Consider the following 22,795-nt stretch of genomic DNA (forward strand, 5'->3'; position numbering starts at 1 on the left):
TCAGTGAGGTAACTGAAGCAATGGTCCCTGAACTTTAGCTTAATCAGAGCTTTAGTTCCTAAACTAACAATCCGTGAGGTGACGTGAAGCAATGATTCTTTTTGCTAACTATGTTAGAACTTCCATTCAAAATAAAGGGTTTAGAGGGACTGCTAAAATGATTATTGTTCCACATTATAGTAAGTTTAGAAATCAATACTCATGAGTTTTGAGTTCGGGGATTATTGCTTCAATTTTCTTCTGTTGAGTACCTTCATCAGTTCATTTAAGAAATTTTTATTTTTTTATCAAGTGGAAATGATAATAGGAACTTAGAAGGAATATACTTAAGATCTTGTAGAAAAACATCTTGAACGATATTTGGAGAGTCCTCGTCTCAAAGTACATATTTTCAATGAGTACCCTTGTGATGTTGTCCAGGATGTTAAGGCTACTCCGTTGCAATGACGGGACACATGGGCAAATTCCACCTCCTGCACATGGAGCTGCTCAATACTTCAGAATTAATTATGGGACCTCTATATCTTCCTAATTAAACGTTTCCTAATTGATTCCAGCATATCCGGTAACTCTCAACATATGAGAAAGACGTTCATGGCACATGTACGCAAGTATTTATCAAATATAGCAAAAAATTGACCCGTAATTTTAAAAATATCAGTTTTTATAAAAAAATATCATATGTAGCCAAAAAGTCATTTCAATCAACACATACATTTTAGTATAAAAGCAATGTTTTGGTTATATATGAGTCTTCGATTGTAATCGATTTCATTCATATTTGGGTATTTTTACAAAAATAGAATAGTTTGATTTGTTTTGACATACATTTCGTCGTACTAGTAAAAAAGTAAAATAAAATATGAAAAATTTCTTTCATCTGTGTTTTATCTCAAACTGGTGATATTTGGATGTCGTAGACCTCTTACAACATTAGTTAGACGTTGAAGTGTCGTTGAACTGGTTCAAACCATTATGAATTTATGGGACTCATGGAGTTACGTAACGGAGAAAATCTTAATCTAGTGTATGACCTCTAGATCAGCTACACACGCAAATCCTCCTTGTAATTTTGTATCACCAAGGCCCACTCTTGTAGAAAAAGTGTGGGATGTCGTAAGTCATACACAAGAATCTTTATCGCTTACAAAGTAAGACTTCTTTTCTTGTCCTAATTGCGTGAAAATTGCATTATTCCAACTTAGAACCTGCCATTATTGTTCCTTAAAGACTTTAAAAGTAAAAGTACCCCACCATTTAGACAACCCTTTTTCTAATTGTTACATTCTTTTGCTAATTTTAAATGAATATCTTACTCCATAACTTCAAGACCGTTCTTCAAATCAACGTAACACATTAATCAAGATCTTCTTATATATAAATAGTTGATTTTAAATGAATGAATCACTCCATAACTTCAAGACCGATCTTCAAATCAACGTAACACATCAATCAGGATCCTCTTATATATAAATAGTTGATTTTTCAAACTTGTTAAAATTTGATTAGTTTAACTTTCTCATCTTTGGAAATTTCTATGAAAGAATAATCCTCCAGATGCCAATAACTCTTTTGGTATAGCCAACTGATACGACAATCTTCATTCCAAACTTATATTATATGCGTGTTGACCGATGGGTATCCTAGATCCATGAAGTTTCTTGATTCACCAAGCACCCATGCACGTCCAACTACATCCCAAACTATTGTGTTTAGTTTATGATTCATATTGTTTCATCTGACTAGCATTCGAAGTAAAGTTCGGCCGAATAATTAGTTTTGCTTATGAATTAATTGGCTTTGTTAGGCAAGTTTTGGTATTCCATACTAAATGCGAAGAGAAAAACTTGGGTGGGGATGACATGCTACCGTAAAATAGATAAAACATGTTACTGTAAATAGTGTTACAGAATTCAACCTCACAAAACATGTTACCGTAAAATAGATAAAGCCAGTAGACCTTTTCAACAATGGCAATGCAATGTATAGTCGTTAAGGCCTAAAGTCGTATAAATATGAAGTGAAATCTAACGATTGGTGTCTGAAAATGAGTTACAGAGGAGGAAGAGAAAGATGGTTAATTATAACCACATTGTGGTGTATTCAAATCAAACCAAGTGATCGCCCTTCGATGTACAAAATCATCGAAATGCTTGGAAGAGATGTTGAATGTCTGCAATTACTTCTCAAGCCTTCTTTCTGCCCACAAGAGGCGTCTGTGACTGTGGGTGATATTCAAGAAAATAAATCGAACCCAATGTGTTCTAACATCGAGCTAACATGTTCATCGTCAACTAGGTGAATATCAAATTGTTAAGAAAGTGCAATAATGTTATAATAATTAAATACAAGACATTATTACTAATGTAATCAGCTCATGGCTTATACACTAACAAATGTTTGTGCTTGAATTCATCTATGAACTACTGGTTGGTGGTATACATCTACATGTTACTCTAATTCAACAATTGCTTCCAACTCTAGGCGGCGCCTTTTGGGGATGCCTGCCTGTGATGTTTGTGTAGGACCTGCAGAAACAAAAGGATTAGGAGGCATCGTCAAGTTTTCTCCTCGTTCTAGCATCTGAACAACCGTTTTCATGGAAGGACGATCCACTGGGTGCCACTGGATGCACCAGAGCCCTACAATTGCAAGTTGCTTTGGAATCTTACCATCCCCTTCTTCCTCGATATGGATTCGTAGGTCATCTCCTTCCTCTAGAAGGTTATAAATCCATTCTGGATAGTAAATTGCATTGGTCGTGTCCTCTGTGGTTGAACCAATATTCTTCTTTCCTCCTATCATCTCAAGCAGCAGCATTCCAAAACTATAAACATCTGCCTTGTAAGACACATTTCCAAAATTCCTGGAAAACACTTCGGGTGCAATGTAGCCCATGGTCCCTCTCGCTGTAGTCATTGACACTATGCTTTGATCCTTGGAACATAATTTGGCCAGACCAAAATCAGAGATTTTTGGTGTGAAGTTTTGGTCTAGCAAAATATTGTGGGGTTTGATATCGAAATGGAGGATTCGTAGATCGCATCCCAGATGAAGATATTCCATTCCTTTGGCTATGCCGATAGCAATGTCTTGCAACTTGTCCCAACCAAGGAAAGAGTTCTTTCTATCTACTGATGAAATATAATCCTGGAGCGAACCATTGGGAAAGAACTCATAAACCAGAGCTCGTCTAAATCCATCCGCACAAAAACCAACCAAGCGAACCACATTGACGTGGTGAATATGACCCATTGCTCCCACTTCATTTACAAACTCTTTCCCATCGGCCTTAGAATTGTTAAGTACCTTCACAGCAACAAAGCATTCAGAAGAAAGTTTTCCTTTAAAAACAGTTCCGTAGGCTCCTTCGCCTAATTTGCACTTGAATTGATTTGTAATCCTTTTAATATCTGCATATGAATATCTGCTTGGCTTGAGAGCTTTGTAGTCTGCTAAAAATGTTTCAAGTTTTAATCGATTCTCTTTTTCCTTTTGATCAGCACTATAGACGCGATACGCTACAAAGAACCCTAGTAACAGAACAAATGAACCCAGGGTTGCTCCTGCAAATAGATAGATTCAACCCATGAGTAAACATTTATTCTCGAGCGTCCTTTGGACATGAAACAAAGCTAAACACCACTCTTACACAACTCACCTGTGGCCACAAACGTCTTTGTTTTGCCTGCAAAAGATAGTTGTGAAAATTAGACTGTCAGTTATCGAAATTGATTAATATCATCACCACATATATAAGCCACTAATTACATGAAAGGAGAAAAATCACGGCTGGTAGCAGAGCATATCGATCATAATCTTTGAAAAAAAATCATGAGCAGAATGTATGCGAAATATAGATTTACATGTTTTCCTTACTTGGTTTCCTATGGTGAACACATTCAATTTCGCTCTTGGTGCCATTGATCTTCAATCTACACCTCTTGCCCTCTGCTTCACAGTCTGTACAATTCGGTTGGGACCATTTGAATTGAAGAAAATTGCCATTTTCCACCCAATCGCCAAATGGAACTGATAAAACATCATACATCCTTGTACAAGACTGTAGGGCTGTGAATTTTTCAAATAATCTAAAGAAAGAAGAGACGCCATAAACTCTGTATCCATGGCCACCAAGGCAGGGGACTTGATAGGCATATATATCTCTTTCAACAAGAGTAGGGCAACGGAATAAGGTAACATTACGTAAGCTACCTCGGAAGTAGAAGGGAGAGATTACCGTGTTGGTGATTTCCAAAGGCTTCAACAGCAGGCAGTTATCTGGGTGATATACTTGGATTTCCTGATGCTTGTAATCTATGTGTTTGACAAGGAATTTTACTAGTACCATTGGGTGGTCAGGAACCGCCTCATATCCGCCATTGCTTTCAATCTTATTATCCCCGGAATGATGCCCGCGGCGGAAGGGGAAATGGATAGCCAGGCCATGATCATCGCCGCACTTGGACTCTGTGCACGCATATTGGCTTCCCCCGACCCCTTCGATGAAGGCCAATAACAATAATACGCAAAAGGAAGAGATGATCAATTGCTGCATCTTTGAGCTAACAATGCCTATAGAGATTTTTTTTCCCTAAGCGGAGCTAGTATTGAGGGATGTTTATTGGGCCGATAAACATGAACTCGTGCGTAAGATTGGAGCCTTGACAGTGGTTACGTGTTGTGTTGAAAGAAAATCACACTCGACAATTAAGTCAAATAAACCAGGCTGACTCTCTAGTCGTCATCGCTTACCTAATTAGACGACTTTTACTGCTTAATTGGTAAACGCATGACTTCTATTTTGGATATTTTTTAGATGTCATTTAATTGGATAAGGTGCTCTGACATCTTATCCAATTACCATCACATATGTGGGAAAGCTAGTTTGATTATCAAACCCCCTCTCTCTCTCTCATCTCTTTCTTTCTCTCTCCATGGGAATAAGGGGAAGCTGGTCCTTCACTTGGTCTGCTTGGCTCTTGATTAGGGCTTTTCTTGTCGTTGGCTTATCCGGTGAAACTTGTAGCGCAAAGGATGACAGTACAAACTGTACCTTCTCCTGCGGCAATATTCACAACATAAGCTACCCTTTTCGACTAAAAGATAGTCCAAAGCACTGCGGCCATGTTATGTATACGCTGTCCTGTGAGAACGACACCACAGTAGTAGACCTACCGCCTTCCGGAAAATACTATGTCCAGGCAATCAACTATGATAACTACACAATCCGCATCATAGATCCTGGCCTTCAGAACAACAATTGCTCCTCCATGTCGAGAAACTTTCCACTTGAGTCTTACACATTGAATTTACCATATGATTTTTATGGTAAATATCCAATGGATTCACCGCTTTCAACAGTTATATTTTACTTGAAGTGTTCGAATCCAATGAATTCTTCTCTGTATGTGGACACTGCTCCATGCTTCGATGCAAGTGCTTCTTCTTCGAGCCAACCAAAAACGTATAGCTACGTCAAGGTCGGTTTGATGGAAGTAGGGGATTTGGATGAGGGTTGCAGTGCAGAGTGGATGACTTGGGCGCTCTCGAGCTACGTCAGGGACTACAACACCTCTTATGAAAACGTACACAAGGCGCTCATGTATGGATTTGAGCTTCGAGTATATGGGGTTGATGAACTGGGTCCAATCTGCCAAGGCCAATGGAGTAGTAATCATAAATGTTTTCCACACAGCATCCCAGGTGCGTGAATTCTCATAGAATATAAAGACCAATCCGAAAGTTTGAGTTGTTATTAGTTCCAACCTTTTTACTATATCTAGATTGTTAATACGTTTGATAACCATTAACTTTTTTTCAGTTTTCAATTTTCAATGAAAATTGAAAACAAAAACTGAAAACGAAGCTCAAAAGCATTAACTTCATGCATGAGTTTTAAATTTTAGTCTCTAAACACACACGTACACACACACACACAAATGGAACTACGTACAAATATTGATCAACAGGCACAAAGGCAATGTTTGATTTAGAAATGCAGACAAGCACAGGACTTGGGAGTGCACAATGGCAACAAAAAAACAACCTGTACAATTTTAGAAAAACTCTTCCCACTTTGTGTGCTGAATTGCTAATGTTGTCTTCTTCTTTGTCCCTGTAGGTTTCTTTCGATTTCTGTGGGAGGCGATTTACGGTAAGGGAGTTCGTCTCAAAAGTTAATCTCCCTCTTTTTTTTTTTTTTTTAATCCAATGTTATTCTGTTACAGCTTCTGAGTTCACAACAAGAGGTAACCCTTATAGGAAATAGTTAATTATATTTGAACATGGGCATATTTGGATTGCTCTTGAAAGGAAAAAATCACTTCCAATTGCCTTTGACAGAAAACATTAAAGTTCTTTCCGCTCATATAAGCACTAGTTGGAGAAGCATCGATAAATCTATCAATGCATCTGCAGAAAGCACTTTAAGATCTTCGAAAAATCAATTGGATTTGTCAGAAATTTTTTTGCACAAGTTGAGCAGAAATACTTTTGAAAGAAAGCAATACCAAACACATAATTACTGGTTACATGGCTTAATATAAAAATAACGTTGGTACTGATTTCTTTGCGAAGAACTTCTGCTAAAAGTATTTTTTTATTATAAACATGTTCAAATTTTAATTAAAAATCCAAGTGCAATTTCTAAGAAGCACTTCCTCTCAAAGATGTTTCTTCGAATTGCGCTTCTATGAGTCAAAAACATTTTTTTAAGTTTTTACCCAAATACAATAAAAAACCGCATATTAAAAGTCATTATTGAATAACTATGTACTCTAATATGCGATGACGATTGAGGCCTCATAAGTTTTTTTATTTTAAATAAGACTTCTAAATACACCTCTATCACTTTTAACTTGTACATGTATACAAGATTAATTTTCTCTTAGAGCTTTCAAAATCACTCCTACCCTCTATTGTAGAACAAAACTTTAACTAACCGATATATGTACAAACACATTGGGTGAAAAAAAAAATCATTTTGACGAACATAACTTGAAATCAATGTTTTGGAAGCTTCACATAAAGTAAGACCTTATATTTTTCATTGTTTTAGTGATGTCAACGACTTCGTTATGCAAATTATGTAACCAAATATTGGTGAGTGCAGATTTTCCTTATCAACAAAAATAGTTTTTGATTGGTTATGGAACCTAAATGGTTTAGTTCAGTACTTCTTTGACTAGTTATGGAAAACTAATCCTGCTTACTTATCATTGCTAAGGCAGTAAGAACCATCCATTCAAATAAAACACCTGATCACAAAATAAATGTTATTCGAAGATAATCTGTGAGGGTTCTGATTGACGGGTACCAATTTTTGGCTAGTTATCCAATTTTACCAATTTTTGTATACTTAAATAGGATCGATCGTAAGGCGATGCTTCTCCATGGGACACTGAGGCTGTACCTAGGATGTGGCTAAGTGGGGTGTAGGATGTGTGGGGTGTATGTAGAGAGTGTGGGGTTTTGAGGGTATTATAGGAACGTACGTAGGGTGTACTAAGATAAGTTTTAATTGAAAAAGTAAATGTTTGGTGTATTAAGTATGTGGAGTGTATTCAACAATGTGTGGAGTGTGAATAAAACAACCATTTTGGATTTTCTGTACATATCATACAAAAATCAGGACAATAAAAAATGTAAAATGCCCCAAACACCATTTCTTGGTGAGTATGTGTCAAAACTTGATTTTAAACGTAGACTAATGTTTTTTTTTTCTTTTCATGATTTCATCCCTGTAGATTTCTTTGCTCGTGGAAGATTATACGTTGGTAAGAACGTTCTCTCCAAAAGTTTCTTTCATTTCTTGTTTCTTTTCTTCTTCTTTTTGTTTAAACGACACTTGTCAATCCAAGGAACAGTCACAATTTTCTTTTCTTTTGCACAAATAATATTTGGGAGAGGGAAAAATCATACTCTTGATCTCTAGGAAAATGATGAATGTGCTTAACCAACTAAGCTACAAATCTTTTGCTAGAGCAGTCACAGTAAACTCAGTTTTTCTTTGTTTTTTGCTCCTTTTTACCATCATATATTTGGGCTTGCACATCTCAAACTTTGTATTTTACATTTCTTGCAGATAATCCTCTATGGTTTCCGGGGATATCCTTCAGTAAGAACTTGTATTTCTTGCATATAATATCTCAAGTCCTTGATTTTATTCATTTGAGACACTTTTATAACTTATGCTCAAGCTTTTGACAATTCGTACTGTTGCAAAATTTGTTGCAGGACCTGGATGGGCGATACTCATTTGCCTCGGTAAGCTTGCAATTGTTCTCTCTTTCAATTTCCTTCATCTGGACTCTTTTGGTGATGATAAATCTCTTGTGCAGGTTTATATTTAGTAGGAAGACTACTTTTAGGGGTTCCATTTCTGATTGCATTTCTGATCTATAGATGGCGAAGAAGACATTTGTCGGGGTTTAGCATCATCGAAGATTTTCTGCAAACCGAAAACAACTTCATGCCAATAAGGTACTCTTACTTGGACATTAAGAGAATGACTAATAAATTCAAGGACAAGCTGGGCCAAGGCGGTTATGGTTCTGTATTTAAAGGAAAGTTACGCAGCGGTCGTTTCGTGGCAATTAAACTTTTGGGCAAGCCTAAAAACAATGGGCAGGACTTCACTAGTGAGGTAGCTACTATTGGAAGGATTCACCATGTTAATGTTGTGCAACTTGTTGGTTATTGTGTTGAAGGATCAAAGCGCGCTCTAGTATACGACTTCATGCCTAATAGTTCTCTTGATAAATACGTTTATTCCAAAGAAGGAAGTATCCCTTTAAGTTGCAAGAAGATGTATGAGATTGCTTTTGGAGTTGCTCGAGGGATCGAATATCTACATCAAGGTTGTGACATGCAAATTCTACATTTTGATATCAAGCCTCATAACATTCTTCTTGACAAGAACTTTAACCCGAAGATCTCCGATTTTGGGCTTGCAAAATTATATCCCATAGACAATAGCATTGTTACTTTGACGGCAGCAAGAGGGACGATCGGATATATTGCTCCAGAGTTGTTCTACAAAAATATTGGAGGGGTCTCATACAAAGCTGATGTCTATAGTTTTGGAATGTTGTTGATGGAAATGGCAAGTAGAAGGAAGAATTTTAGTACAACCGCAGAGCATTCAAGCCAAGATTACTTCCCGTTATGGGCTTACGATCAATATAGTGGGGGAAATGATCTCTTGGAGATGGGCAATGTTACAGAGGAGGAAAAGATAATGATAAAAAAGATGGTTATGACTGCTTTCTGGTGTATTCAAATGAAACCAAATGATCGCCCTTCTATGGACAAAGTCATACAAATGCTTGGAGGAGATGTTGAAAACCTAAAATTGCCCCCCAAACCTTTTCTTAATCAACAAGAAATGCCGGGAGTCGATATTCAAGGTAGTTTGAACCCAAAGTCTTCTAACGGTGAGATAACGTGGAGTTTGTCAGCTAGGTGAATCGGTGGTCATCAAGATGGTAAAAGATTCATCAAACTATTATTTAAGTTTTATTTTCCTACTGTTAGGTAATAATTATATTTTGTTTTTGTAAAAAGTTTTTGCTAAAAAATAGGGTAATGTTATGGAAATCAAATTTTTAAACCAAATGATATGGTTGTTGAGGATTGGATTGATACTTAAGTGTTATTAATGTGCTTATTTTCTATTGGTAACACATTATTTGATGGTTGTTATATTAACACTACACATATTGTTGAATACAGCTCACATACTTAATACACCCCACATTTGTTTTTTTAATTATAAATTATATTAATACACTCCACATATTTCTCCATAATACACTCACACCCCACACACTTTACATTTTCTATATACACCCACATTTCCTACTTATATTCCACACTCTTTACATCTTACGTCCAAATACATAATATCATCCAAAGCACTTTCGGTGTGAAGCTAAAGGCTTGTGGGATACTAGAGTTTTTCTAATTTCTCCCAACCACACGTGAAGCACAACTCCACTTTGAACTTAGAGAGGATTTAGTTCAACAAATCCTAAACTAGGTGTTGTGGGTTACCACCTCAACAATCTCATATTCTCATTAGTCTAATTCAACGGAGTATACAAGGCATAACTCATACTCTATTACGTGCATGCAGAATTGACTGGCATTGCTGATGGAAAGCTTGGAGTTTTGCACAGCAAGACATGCGTGGAACTTTTCTAATAAAAGCGGTGCAATTACGAGTGGGAAACGTCTATTCATTTTAAATTGTACGTTATTTTTTAGGCAATTAGATCCTGGTCTAAAAACGTAAGCTGCTTTTTAGTTTAATCCAGTTTTCCTATGATCCACGGATACCAGTTTCCTGGTCTAAGAGTAAGAGAGAGAGGGATATTATTTTTAGTTGTTATTTAATTGTGAAATCAATATGTAATTTAGTATACGGTCTAGTGATATTTCTCTTCAGTTGGAAGTGAAAGGTTTTATGTTCGATTTTCACTAAAAACTAATTTGAATCATATTATTATTAACTCATTGTGAAATTTAGCCCATTTCTTACCTGTTAAGGTAAATGACATTGTTTTTAAGAAGAAAAAAAAACAGGGTAAAGTATAAAAAACTACCTCAACTATTGGTGTCATAACACTTTCATACCTCATCTTTTAAAATTGACAATGTCATACCTCATCTTACGAATTTGTGCAAATGTTATACCTTTCGTTAGCCTGCCGTTAATTTGTCAGTTAAATGCTGACGTGGCTTGATCCAGACCCCACTTTCTATTAAAAAATATTTAAAATATTTAAAAAAATCATTTAATATTTTTAAATATTAAAATAATAAGGAAAAGTTGAAAACAAAAAAAATCAAAAAAATCAAAACCTTTTGTCCCATCCACCCCCTTCCCCCCTTCTCTCTCTCCCCGTCTTCTTCTTCCCTTCATGATTCAACCAAAAAAAAAAAAATTGAAAACCCATCAACCCCTAACCCCCTGAAGAAGAAAAAGAAGAAAAAGAAGAAGAATAAGGAGAAGGAGGAAGAAGAAGAAGAAGGAAGGAAGGAAGGAGGAGAAGAAGAAGAAGAAGAAATAAAAAAACCCCAACCCAGTTCGTCCCTCCCCCCCCCCCCCAACAAAAAACCAAACCCAGTTCGTCCCCCCCAAAACAAATCCAACCCCCTGCCAACCCAGAAAGAAAAAGAAGGAGGAGGAAGAAGAAGAAGAAGAAGAAGAAGAAAAAAAAAAAAAAAAAAAAAACCAGATCCCGTTCGCCGATTCCTCGAGGGGTGGGTGTAAGGGTGGGTGCCGAGGGTGGATGCGAGGGAAGACGAACTGGGATTTTTTTTTTTTTTTTTTTCTGGGTTGCAGGTAGGGGCTCGGGTGGGGAAGAAGAAAGAAGGACTCCGCGGCGCCCCCCCGGGGGTGGGGGTTGTGGGGAGGGTGGGAAGGGATGGGGTTTTTTTTTTTTTTTTTTTTCCTTTTCTTTTTCTTCTTTTGTTTTTTGGGTTGCAAGCTTGCAGCAGAGGGGGGAGGGATGGGGGAGAAGAAAGAAGGACGCCCCCCGCGCGGGGGGGGGGGGGGGGGGTGGGTGGGTTGGGAAGGGATGAAGTTTTTTTTTTTTTTTTTTTTCTTTTTCTTCTATTGTTTTCTAGGTTCCAGGCTTGCAGCATGGGGAAGGATAGAGGGAGGGAGAGGGTTGTTTTGTTTTGTTTTTTGTTTTTATTATTATTTTTTTTAACTTTTCTTTATTATTTTAATATTTAAAAAATATTAAATGATTTTTTTTTTAGTTTTTAATAGTATTTTATTAATTCTTTTAATAGAAAGTGGGTCTTGAATCAAGCCACGTCAACATTTAACTGAGAAATTCACGCCAAGTTAACGGAAGGTATAACATTGGCACAAATTCGTAAGATGAGGTATGACATTGTCAATTTTAAAAGATGAGGTATGAAAGTGTCATGACACTAATAGTTGAGGTAGTTTTTTGTACTTTACCCAAAAAAAATTATGGAACTAATATAAAGCTTAACCGATGAAGTGGAAATACACGTGGAGGTGCTGGAGGGAGAGTCTTGCGAACTCGCTTTTTAGGCGAGTGCTGCTAGCATTTCTCCAATATTTTTACCCGGGCTGCTACTATTCGTTTCAGAAAAAGCCAGTCGTCAAAATCCGACCCGGTAAGAAGGGTCTCCAAAGCTTAAAACCCTAGGACCCGCCATCAACCAAAATCAGAGAGAGTGCGGGTAAGTATTCGACCCAAAAAAGTGATGTCAGTGTCAGTGCGGCGAAATACGAGCTGAGACGGAACCTGTACAAGGCCCTCTGCAAGGACCCAAGCCTTCCAAGCGATCTGCGCGAGGAGAACCGCTTCAAGCTCTCCAAGCTGCCCCGGAACAGCTCCTTCACGCGCTTCAGGAACCGCTGCATCTTCTCCGGCCGCGCACGCGCCGTCTACGAGACCTTCCGTATGTCCCGTATCGTTTTCCGTTCTCTTGCCTCCAAAAGGCATGGTCAATGGCGTTAAGAAAGCGTCTTGGTAGCCTCCCAAAACGGTGCGCCTCCAAGCTCTTCGTTTCCATTGTTTTCTCTTTTTTTGTTCGCAGTGTCTTCGCTTTCAGAAATGGGTTTTGTCATGAAATGGAAATTCTGCGTGTTCCATAATTCATGTCTATTAATTCCATACGTCATTTCAAATTAGAATAGTTCAAAGCCAATAAAGATATCAGAAATTGTGAATTATTTATTCTGCACTAGAAGTAACTGCATAAATAATTGCTCTCCGGCACAAATTTGCGTTCATCTTTCTTTAGCAGAACAAATTGCATTTGTACAACACTAAGCAAACCTATATCTTTCCTTTTTGATACACGGTTCAAATGCAGAAAAATGCTCTTAATCGCTTAATTTGTAAAAAACCTTCGACCATTTAACTGACTAAAACAATAAATGGCAGATTATAGGATTTGTTTCCCCAGAAGTTTGGGGTAAAATTGGAAGAAGAGTGGAGTCAAAGAAGGGAAATGAGAATGAAGAGAACAGCAGCAGCAAGGAAGGAATATTAACAGCAGCAACAAGGACGTGTCACTTATGATAAAAGCAAGTACATTCGAAGGATGCATATGCATATTAGTTTTCGTTTTTCTTTAGAGAATGACGGTTTGGTCCGTTCACCTAGTGAACATCAGTAAAAGTTATCATGCAAAGTCATGAGCCTGTCAGTGAGTTATATGGGTGGGCATGGTTCGTCCGGTTTACTATAAAAAAACAGAAAACAAAAACCTGAAGAATTTGCATTGGTTTGGTTGTAGATCGTCAGTGATAACTTCTTTGGATTTCTGTGAACTAGCAGACCGATTACAGTAGATGTTGCAACATTTGAACTAATCCAGACCTTTTTAAGAGAGAGAGAGAGAGAGAGAGAGAGAGAGAGAGAGAGAGAGAGCGCTCTACTCTATGTAATGACCCTTTTGAACATAAAAATGAACTGATTACACAAGAAATGCAAACTGTTTATTAAATTAAACCAAACATTCTTAAAACTTCAAACTAAACATTTACTAGTTGAAAGACTTGGCAAAGAGAATTTGCAAATAAAAAAAATCAAAAAAAAAAATCTGTCGAAGTTTATAATACTTCAACATGTCAATGCATCAAGATCTAAAACATGTCGTACAATTTTATTGTATCTAAAAATAAACTCAAGGGTTTTGATGTCATTTTCTTCCTTGCTAAAAGATTCATACGTTCATTTCGTAGTTGTGGGTCGTTGTTTATTAGAGCTGCTCTTCTTTTCCTTGGCTAACAAGGAGCTCGCTTCCTTGTTATTTTCTGATTTACCACTCTTTGCTTTTTCACTGCTTCTTCTCTTAGGTCCATTGTCAAATGTATACAATGACGCAGTGCAGGAATTTCCCCTGGAATGTTGTAATTTGATTCTGACGCCATTGTTACAGTAAACATTGCAAGAAAAATGGGCTTTACATACAAAATTAAGGACACTAATGAGAAGTTTGTGCCTATCTAGGGTAGAACAGTGCTCATTCAATGATGAGCACCGTGTATTGTGCCCAATATAAAAAAAATTGGACACAAGCACATTAGTAGGCATGGATGACACACCCCGACCGAAATCGAGACATGCTGGCCATCACGTGAGAGTGACGTAACCATGTGCGTAGTGCAGATGTGATAAAATATGAAATTTAGAGTGAATAAAAACCAAACTAACTAATTTACATTAGGGATAATATGTAAGTGTGTGGAAGTGTTTAAAGTAGAGATACAAATATTCAGAGCATAGGCAACCTAGGTGCAGCCCAGTAAACTAAGTATTGATTATACAGAACATGAAAGAAATTCCTACATTTATTTGGATGCCTATCAAAACCACGAGAAGTCCTCGTGAGCCACAGGGAAACTCAACTAGCTAGAACCTGGAGGAGCGCAAAACTAAAATCGTGAGTGGGCAAAAACAAAGCTTTTGAAAACACAGTTGTCTTTATGACTAACCCCTCACATTAAAACCCGTATAATTTCCCAAAAGAAAATAACATGTACGTATATAAAAACAATGCTTAAAAGCAGTGAAAATAGAGGTATGCCATGTCAAGATGTTCAACAATAATATGTGTATGCCAAGTGATACGAATCAATGTAAAATAATATGTCAGCCAGAGTCACCTAATGTGATCTATACGGCTGAACCTATAGCTCATCAAGTATGCCTACACACGAGTTGGAACCACCTAGTGTGGTCTGTATGACAGGACTGGGTGTAAATAAGTACGCTCAAGTGCTATGATCATGTAAAGGTTATGCGAATAATCGCGGGTCACCTGTAAGTCGGAACCACCAATTGTGGTTTGTATGATAGGGTTGTGCACCAAACTTGGATCCAAGGTGGGCGTGCGGTGCAGGAGGTGAACATCACGTGAAGGACTGTGCCCTGGCCACGGGCGGGAGCACTAACACCAGGATGCAGGATAATGAGCTCTAAATCCATCTACGTATAACCATACAAAATGCAACTAATACCATCATGATGTACTCACCTGAAACTTACCTGGGCCTTTACAACCTCATCCAATACTATGCATAACCATACTAATGCAATACTAAAACGTAATGCACACATGACATGGCATTTAAAACATGGGTTCATTTAAAACAGTTTCTGGGAGTCGTAAGCATATATACATATATATAGAAAACAAAAGCCCACTCACTGGTAAGTAGCAGGATCGTAGCCCCCAAGTCTTGCCTGACCATGCTCGTCCTCAGGGTGCATCTCACCTATATGCGAGATAACTAATTTAACGTTAATTCGATAGCACATAAACACAATCTAGGATTAACTTCTCACACGTTGCTCAATTAGGGTGTTTGAATATACCAACGTGACCTACTCAACACCACGAACACCCGCATATTTTTAGAATAACTTTATGACGTCTCACGCACCGGCGAAGGCATGGCCACATGTGCCGGCCATGCACAGGCACATGCTTGGCACACTGAGGGAATCTCTAACGGCGTTAGGGAATATTCTGTTAAATAATAGAATATTCCGTTTAGAAACTAATGGAGTTACCTAACGCCGTCAGTATATTCCGTCAAAGTTGGTGGAATATTCCCTTTCCTTTTCCGGTGACTCGCTAGAATCCGCCGCTGGCCGTCATCTGTGTAGCCGGTTTCTAGAAAATCTTAAAACTTTAATATCTTCATCATTTTTCAACCAAATTCCACGAATTTTATATGGATTTGAAGCTCTCAACTAGAAGAACACAATCTTACCTATTTAAGGTCCTAAAACTGACGGAAAATGGTTGGAATAAGGCTTGGAACAACCGGCCCAAACCTGCAACTCCGTGTTCTCGCCTATTTGAATGTTCAAACTGCTCCAAAACTAATCCTTTAAACCTTTGAAAAAAAACCAAGATCACAATGGAGAAAAATACACCTCGCTGGAGCTCGCGAGTTCTTGAATTCCCGACATCAATTCCTCAACCTAAGGGTATGGACAAACTCATGGAGTCACGAGAAAAGTGATGGTGGTGTCCAAATACTTGATCTGTGAGGTTTGATGGTGTTTGTGAGTTGTAAGTCTCGGATCGTATGGACGGGGAAGAAGGATCGAGGAAAGGTGAGAACGTAAGGGTGATACGTGTGTATGTGTGTGTGTGTGTGTATGTATGTGGTCACGAGATTGGCCAACAAGAAAATAATAAGGCCCCTGATTGGGCTGCCGTGAAGAAGAAAGAGAATTAGCGAGTTTCAAATGGCGCAAAGGAAATAAACCAACCTAAAATCTGATTGGGCTAAGGATAATAGGAACTAATTTGATTGGTGACTAGGTGATAAACAACCCAAAAATTAAATTCTACCCGATCTCGCTCATAAATTGTCATAAAGGAGCCGATTCAACCCTAACTCGCGTCAATACGCTCCTGATGTCGAGTACGATTTAATTACGTCAGCGAGAAAATTAATTTAATCCTGAATATGTACACCCACGTCACTACACCATGAGAGCATTATCGTTATTTTACACACTTGGGAAGAAAATATATATAATAATTTGGAATGGGTCGTCACGGAAACCATGACTTTCGTGCCTTTAATGTCCGTCCAGCTTGCATGGGGCCTTTCGGAAATTTATTCTTAATTTGCAAAGACAAGATAAATGCTTCCGTGCCCTTTAATTTAATATATTTAAATAAAAAGTGGATTTTCGTGTCCTTTACACATTTACTTTTCCAATCCCACAGTTGTTTATTAATTTATTTGTGTCAATCTTAACACCTCACACTCTCTTCGCCTTTCCTTTCTCCCTCTATGTCCCGCTCCCCCTTATCTCATTCAACCCCATCCTCCGTACTCTTACTTATTTGGCGTGTTTGTGGTGTTATAGGAAATAGGGTCTGAGAGAAATATGTAGTAATTTTGAAAGGAAGATGGGTTAAGTGTTTATGAATTTTGCAATTCCGATTTCAAATTTCTTTTATTGTATTTTTGAACATGTAGGTTTTTTTTTTTTTTTTTTTTATGAGGTCGTTGATTCTTTGGGTACAATGCATGCATCTTAATTCTAAGAAGATGAGATTTGAATATGTAAAGTGCATGTCTCTAATTGCTCCCCTCTCTTAATGTAAGTACATCTATGCATCTTTATTTCCTCAATTATACTTGACTTTGTTATGTTGAGTTGCCAAATTAAAGATATTGCTCAACCTTTTTGATACTACACTAAATCTGGAACATGCGAAACATTAAATTTTGAGTTTTAATTATTGAACAGCGCCAGCATTTTAAATTTGTAAGCATCCACAGTAATGGTTTGGGGCTTGATAGTTGTACCAAATCTCTTTTTTTTTCTTTTTTTTTTTTTTTTAATTCCCAAGTGCATGTCCATATGTGTAGACCTTTTTGTAGCTTTCTATAGTCTGGGTTTTTCTTGTTGTGTGCTTACATGGTTTGGGATTAATTTGCAGGCCTGGGTATTATAAAAAACTTTGCGCTTTCAGATTTAAGGTTTGATTATGTCTTACAGTTAATTGTCATGCCCAACAGTTAATTGACATGCCCAAGGCAAGGTGTGCATTTTTTTCCATTACACTTATGTGTTCTATCAATTAAACTCCAGACCAACTACTAATCTCCTAAGTTCTTTGAATTCCTGTTTGTTAAACGTTGTAGGAAATGGCCTATTTTGAGATATTCTTTGAATTCCTGTTTGTTTTAGCCCGACCCATAGTTTTATTGGTATCTTGGACGTGCATGTAAAACCAAGCTGAATATTTCTTACCAATGGTATTACTATTTGATTTTATTTTGTAATATTTGAATTTTATGTTTTTTTTTTTTAATATTTAACCTATTGGGCACAGTAATAAAAATTTTGTTAACATGGATGGGAAAGTAATCTGGCAACTTGTCAGAATGAAGGCATAAAAAGGCGTTCATTTGTGCTGACATCATTGAGCACCAAACATAGTATTGTACCCTATGACACGATCACATATAAGAATTTAGGAAAATTAATGAAAATGACTTGAAAACTTTAAGTTTTAACGATAATGACAAAATAAAGGGTAAAATGAATAGTACCAGGATTGACTTTTTAGTGTAAAAATATGATTTTTTGTTAAAATGAACAGTACCGAGAGCTTTTCAATAAAGTTCCCATAAGATTTTGGTTGCTACACTGTTGCTATTGGTCTAAGGGCACATATATTGGTGCCTTAGGCCTTATAGGCATAGATAATTTTTTGTGCGCAGGACCCATATTTTTTGTAGTCAAAATTTTTCACTCCCTTAAATTACGATTTTAATCAACAAACTAACCGTGGAATTCTTAAGGGCAAAAAGACAATAATATGGTACCAGCTAAAAACCAAAGTAAACTCGTATAATTTTGGACCAAAAAATTCGACTTAAAGTTCAAAGTATTGCGTGCTGAATTGTTCATGAAGGAAGTATTTATACTAGTAAGATTGACTACCTGTTTAAGTAGGACATGTAAACTTACTTGTTTGCATTCCAATATCAAAGAGGACATTGAGGAGGAAACAAGATCTTGTTTACTTTGGGAGAGGTTCGTAGTAGATTATTTCCTTCCCTTTTCATTTGTTTCCATTGATATCTTTCCCTCTAGCAGACAAATTCTCTAGCACAGATATTAAAATAAAAATAAGTTTTAAACTTATAATATTTTTTTAAACAACTTATAATTAATTTTACAAAAGCTGAAATATCAGAAGGTAATTGTAAGTTAAGATTTACATGTTTACTTACTAAGAATAAGAGTTAGAATCATTATGATTTATTATTTATTTTCGTCAACTAAAACATCATTATTGAAACATTTTTGGTTTAGCATGTGAGCCACACATATTAGGCTAAAATGGAACTCTCCGTTACTTGTTGGTCTGTGAGGCTGGCACATGTGCTAATAATTACATAAAGTTGACGGAATTTTCAATAACTCTCATATTTCTAGTAGTTTTCCGCAAGGCTGACACATGTTGCAGTCTTATTAGATTAGTAATGTGATTATGTAAATCCTAGTATATCTTGGAATATCTCTCATATTCCTATTAGGAGTAGATTACCCATTAAATATTGTAATCCTAAAGGGAAAGGTTTTTACCTATCTTATTACTATAAATAAAGGCACAATAGGGTAGAACAACAGACATCCACAATTACACATCTCTCTATTCTTCTCTCTTTGCCGCACCCTCTCTCTCTCTCTCTCTTTCTGGCCTCCATAATTGTTCAGTAAATTATGCCTACAACACCTTATCAGCACACTCTTAATGCTGCGCTAAAGAGAGTTTGATCTTCAATCAGGGGAGTATTACGTTTTAATCATTCTTTTTATGATTACTTAATTATTTTATTGAATTGATCTACATGCTATTGATTCAATTTAATTTTTCTACGTTGCACGTGATGTAATGCATTGGAGATGTAATTCTGGCTTTCCGAGAAGAATCTTCTACAAATTCAAGGGCTTTTGTAGTTTTCTACCAATCAGGTATGCTTAAAATAAAGTAAAATATTTGAAACGACCTTGAAGTATGAAAACATTTCCCATGATGTATGAACCTCCCCTATGTTTATATTTTCCTTCCAATATATTGTATATGTTCAAATATTTGTCAATATATATATTTGTTTCATACATCGCACAAATGTAGAATTTGTGAGTCAAAATATCAAAATAAATTAGAAGCAATTAGAGTTTTTCAAACCCTACATGTCGAAAAAAAAAAAAAATTCGTTGAGCCGCGCCCAACTGACCTAAAGCCATGCCAGGACAGCAGCTCACGTTTGGGTTTTTCTGTGCAAAGAACTCAAGCCCACACGCTGGGCTTTTCTTACCTGACATACCTGCGGCCCTCGGCCCACATATCACTAGCCTGCTGCTTATGATCTTTTTCTCTTTCGGCCGCATACTACCACCTCCCATCTTTGCTGCACGCCTGCAGCCTCCATGCAAACTGGGCTGAACATCAGCCTTTACCAAGCCTGACCCGTGTCTCTTCCCCTTGGCCCGCTTCCTGCTGCAATTGCAGCTTGCCTTCTTGAATGGGCTGCCCCGTGCATGCAATTTTTGTTGCAAGATCGGGACCCATTGCAGCCAGCAATTACATACTCGGCTGCATATTGCCATATTTTGGCATCCCTCACTTCTTAACCATATTCAAATATTTTTGGATGTTTTTGGTTATATTTTCTTAATTGTTTGGCCCGAAGCCATCTAAAGTGAATATGACCCGAAGTCATTATTTTTTACTTCTACAATCGATCCCGTTTGGCCCCAATTTATTGAATTAACTAAAAGTAACCTGCAATCCATTAATCTGATAATGATCCAAAATTATTGACTTGAAAATCACTTTTGGACATTAACAATTCAATAATTTATTTTTATACTTTGAACCGTTGACTTACTTTCGTAGTCCCGAAGCGCTCACACTTGAGTTCCTGAAGCAACCTAAACCCACTACACTTAAATCAACATATTGCATTATGTGTTCTTGCAGGAACCTCTCCTTTATGAACTAAACATTCATAAACTAAATTGAACTTGTAGTTTGAAATTTAGTGCATTTGAAACCTGAAGTTTTCATAAAATAATTCACCCATGAAAACCCGATATTTTTTTCATGAAAACCATATCTTAGAACTCGAATGTTCTTACTTTGATGCTTATGGATGATTCCTTCCCATAGCACCAATCACAATCTTGTTCCTTCCATTCAGTGGATTGTCATACTGTCACAAGTTCGATTTTCCTGATTTGGACGTTTCTAATATAAACCACTTCATGTGGGGTACAAGACGTGAATCTCCACTTGACTATCAAGAGGTTGAGAAACCATTGAAGCCAACAATGGCATGAAAGAGCTGAATAAGCCTCCGCCATGATCTTCATTCGAAGATTTATGATCAAAGCATTACAAATGGAAATACCTCCCGATCGAGGATTCCATGGCTCTTTGGCTCGCTCCTACGGACTGTCTAATCATGAAAGACATTGCCTGAAGCACACCATGATTACATCCATGAATGAGTACAATTCTGAAGTTTATAAATCCGATCGAATTTTGACTAGAGAATACTTTTCTCGTCCTTCCATGTTTCTAACTCACCCCTAAAGCAGTATTGTAGAAAGCAGAAGTTTACCAAATTCTCGGATCTGATTATTACCACAAACATATGGTAGAATCAAGGCCTGCCAAGGTGTGGCATTATGCCTGAAGCATGATCCTTGTCACCTAAGACCTAAAACTTCAAGAATAAGGGATATTATTCCCAAACCTCAACCCTGCAAAATCTACTTCCATCTTGATGGAATAGATCATTGGTTATGCACCTGTTCGTGCCCCTACCAATGTTGTTGAGGAGTACCATTCTCATAGTCAATATGTGAGGTTAACTTTGCTCCACCAAACATCGTTGGAATAGCTGAATTTTGGCATGAATGACCTTGTTGGCCGAATCCCCTTAGTAAACCATTTACTTTGTGAACATTTTCCCATGTTCTTGGATTCAAGTTTGGTGTATGTTTTACTTATGGATAATCTTAATGGTATTGTCCTCGAATATGAGTTAATTGAATCATGTTTCTTAATACATGTGACTGATTCAATTAAACACGTGATCACATGATTAGGTAGGCATGTGGGAAAGTTAGTTCTCTAGATGAATGCGTACTACGCACACTAACTTTACACCTAAATCATATCTCTAACAATGACTTCTTAAGAGTATTGGCATGCTCCTCGTTGTATGAATGGTACTAAATTACCATTTAAGGGACCTTAAATTCTCCCTGACGTTGAGTTTTTAAGGATATTCGAGATGACAATGATCATAAATGAAACCACTGAAGAAAGTAGAGTGAAATACCTTTGCACTGTTGGAAATGTGCCCTAAAACCAATCATATGATGATACTTTATGGACATTTCACATGTTAAACTAATCTAGTTTAATATTAAGGGCAAACATTATTGTTTGAGTCGTCTCATATAAATGTTATATGCTTAAACGATAAGTCCAAGGAATATGTGATTGGGAGAATGCGATCTAAAGAAGTTAGATTCATGAGACCATTCTTTCGTAGACACATCCTAAACGTTCCTGATCATAGGATTGCCAATTGGGCATTGACAGTCCGTTAAGATCAGTACGTGCTATGTCTTCTCTCAGGGAGAGTGACTAGTCTCGAGTCATTGGTGTGTGTGACATCAAGACAAGTACGTAGGTGCTCAATAGAGAATGAGTTCACTGAACACGATCAACGAAGAGTTCTCATATTCATGTCACATGAGAACTCATGGTTGGGATAATGCAAATTAGTCTTTTGACCTGAGGCATCACAGTTGTCTTGTGGTTAGGTCCTTAATCTTTGATTATGTCAAAGTCACTCCATCAGGAGGGTGTCCATGGCATCGTTGGGGTTAAGCCACTTAGCCATGGAGGCAAGTGAATGCGCAACAAGGGATCTCTAACCTTCAAACTGTTTGAGGGAGAATACTCTATGATATGATTGAGAATCTTTGGCCAAAGTATGAATGAGATTTAGGAATGTGTTCCAAATCACATTCAAGGTAATCATATAAGCACAAGACTCACATTGGATAGTAGACATGAATAAACTATCAAACCAAACAATGTGGTCAAGAGTATTGTATTAGAGAAAGACCGTATTGCATTTGTAATCCTAAAACTGAATAGGTTCTCCACCTCTTCTGATTAGCTTGGGTAACTATGACATGCTGCTAGGCGTCAACCATGG

At 37.2% G+C, this 22,795-nt stretch overlaps 2 protein-coding genes and 1 long non-coding RNA gene across 4 annotated transcripts; 2 read left to right on the forward strand and 1 right to left on the reverse strand.

The window, feature by feature from the left end:
- Nucleotides 1-2,327: 2,327 nt before the first annotated feature.
- On the reverse strand, nt 2,328-4,694 carry LOC103927866 (rust resistance kinase Lr10). Its single transcript, XM_009336830.3, has 3 exons — nt 3,880-4,694; nt 3,662-3,688; nt 2,328-3,566 (listed from the first exon to the last, which is right to left on the reverse strand). The coding sequence occupies exons 1-3, from the start codon at nt 4,556-4,558 to the stop codon at nt 2,452-2,454; spliced, it is 1,821 nt and encodes a 606-aa protein (XP_009335105.2). The 5' UTR covers nt 4,559-4,694; the 3' UTR covers nt 2,328-2,451.
- Nucleotides 4,695-4,869: 175 nt separating this feature from the next.
- LOC103927867 (LEAF RUST 10 DISEASE-RESISTANCE LOCUS RECEPTOR-LIKE PROTEIN KINASE-like 2.1) lies at nt 4,870-10,518 on the forward strand. Of its 2 annotated transcripts, XM_009336833.3 has the most exons (7): nt 4,870-5,706; nt 6,125-6,157; nt 7,749-7,778; nt 8,087-8,119; nt 8,239-8,268; nt 8,343-9,488; nt 10,139-10,518. In XM_009336833.3, the coding sequence occupies exons 1-6, from the start codon at nt 4,938-4,940 to the stop codon at nt 9,467-9,469; spliced, it is 2,022 nt and encodes a 673-aa protein (XP_009335108.2). In that variant the 5' UTR covers nt 4,870-4,937; the 3' UTR covers nt 9,470-9,488; nt 10,139-10,518. The 2 variants fall into 2 exon arrangements, with proteins under 2 accessions (XP_009335108.2, XP_048442059.1); XM_048586102.1 differs by lacking the exon at nt 7,749-7,778.
- A 1,385-nt stretch (nt 10,519-11,903) lies between these two features.
- On the forward strand, nt 11,904-13,327 carry LOC125478319. The gene is made up of 2 exons (XR_007259190.1): nt 11,904-12,537; nt 12,939-13,327. It is a non-coding gene; the product is annotated as an uncharacterized LOC125478319 (long non-coding RNA).
- Nucleotides 13,328-22,795: the final 9,468 nt, after the last annotated feature.

Source organism: the organism of the source record quoted next, unplaced genomic scaffold (genome assembly GCF_019419815.1).
Source record: "Pyrus x bretschneideri cultivar Hongxiangsu unplaced genomic scaffold, Pyrus_bretschneideri_v1 Contig24, whole genome shotgun sequence".
In the NCBI taxonomy this organism is placed as follows: Eukaryota; Viridiplantae; Streptophyta; class Magnoliopsida; order Rosales; family Rosaceae; genus Pyrus; species Pyrus x bretschneideri.

Coding starts and splice junctions, on each gene's coding strand:
- LOC103927866 (XM_009336830.3), bottom strand. CDS start 4,558: ATGCAGCAATTGATCATCTCTTCCTTTTGCGTATTATTGTTATTGGCC. Junction 3,689..3,879: donor TGTTCACCATAGGAAACCAA/GTAAGGAAAACA, acceptor TATCTTTTGCAG/GCAAAACAAAGACGTTTGTG. Junction 3,567..3,661: donor AAAGACGTTTGTGGCCACAG/GTGAGTTGTGTA, acceptor ATCTATTTGCAG/GAGCAACCCTGGGTTCATTT.
- LOC103927867 (XM_009336833.3), top strand. CDS start 4,938: ATGGGAATAAGGGGAAGCTGGTCCTTCACTTGGTCTGCTTGGCTCTTG. Junction 7,779..8,086: donor TCGTGGAAGATTATACGTTG/GTAAGAACGTTC, acceptor CATTTCTTGCAG/ATAATCCTCTATGGTTTCCG. Junction 8,120..8,238: donor GTTTCCGGGGATATCCTTCA/GTAAGAACTTGT, acceptor AATTTGTTGCAG/GACCTGGATGGGCGATACTC.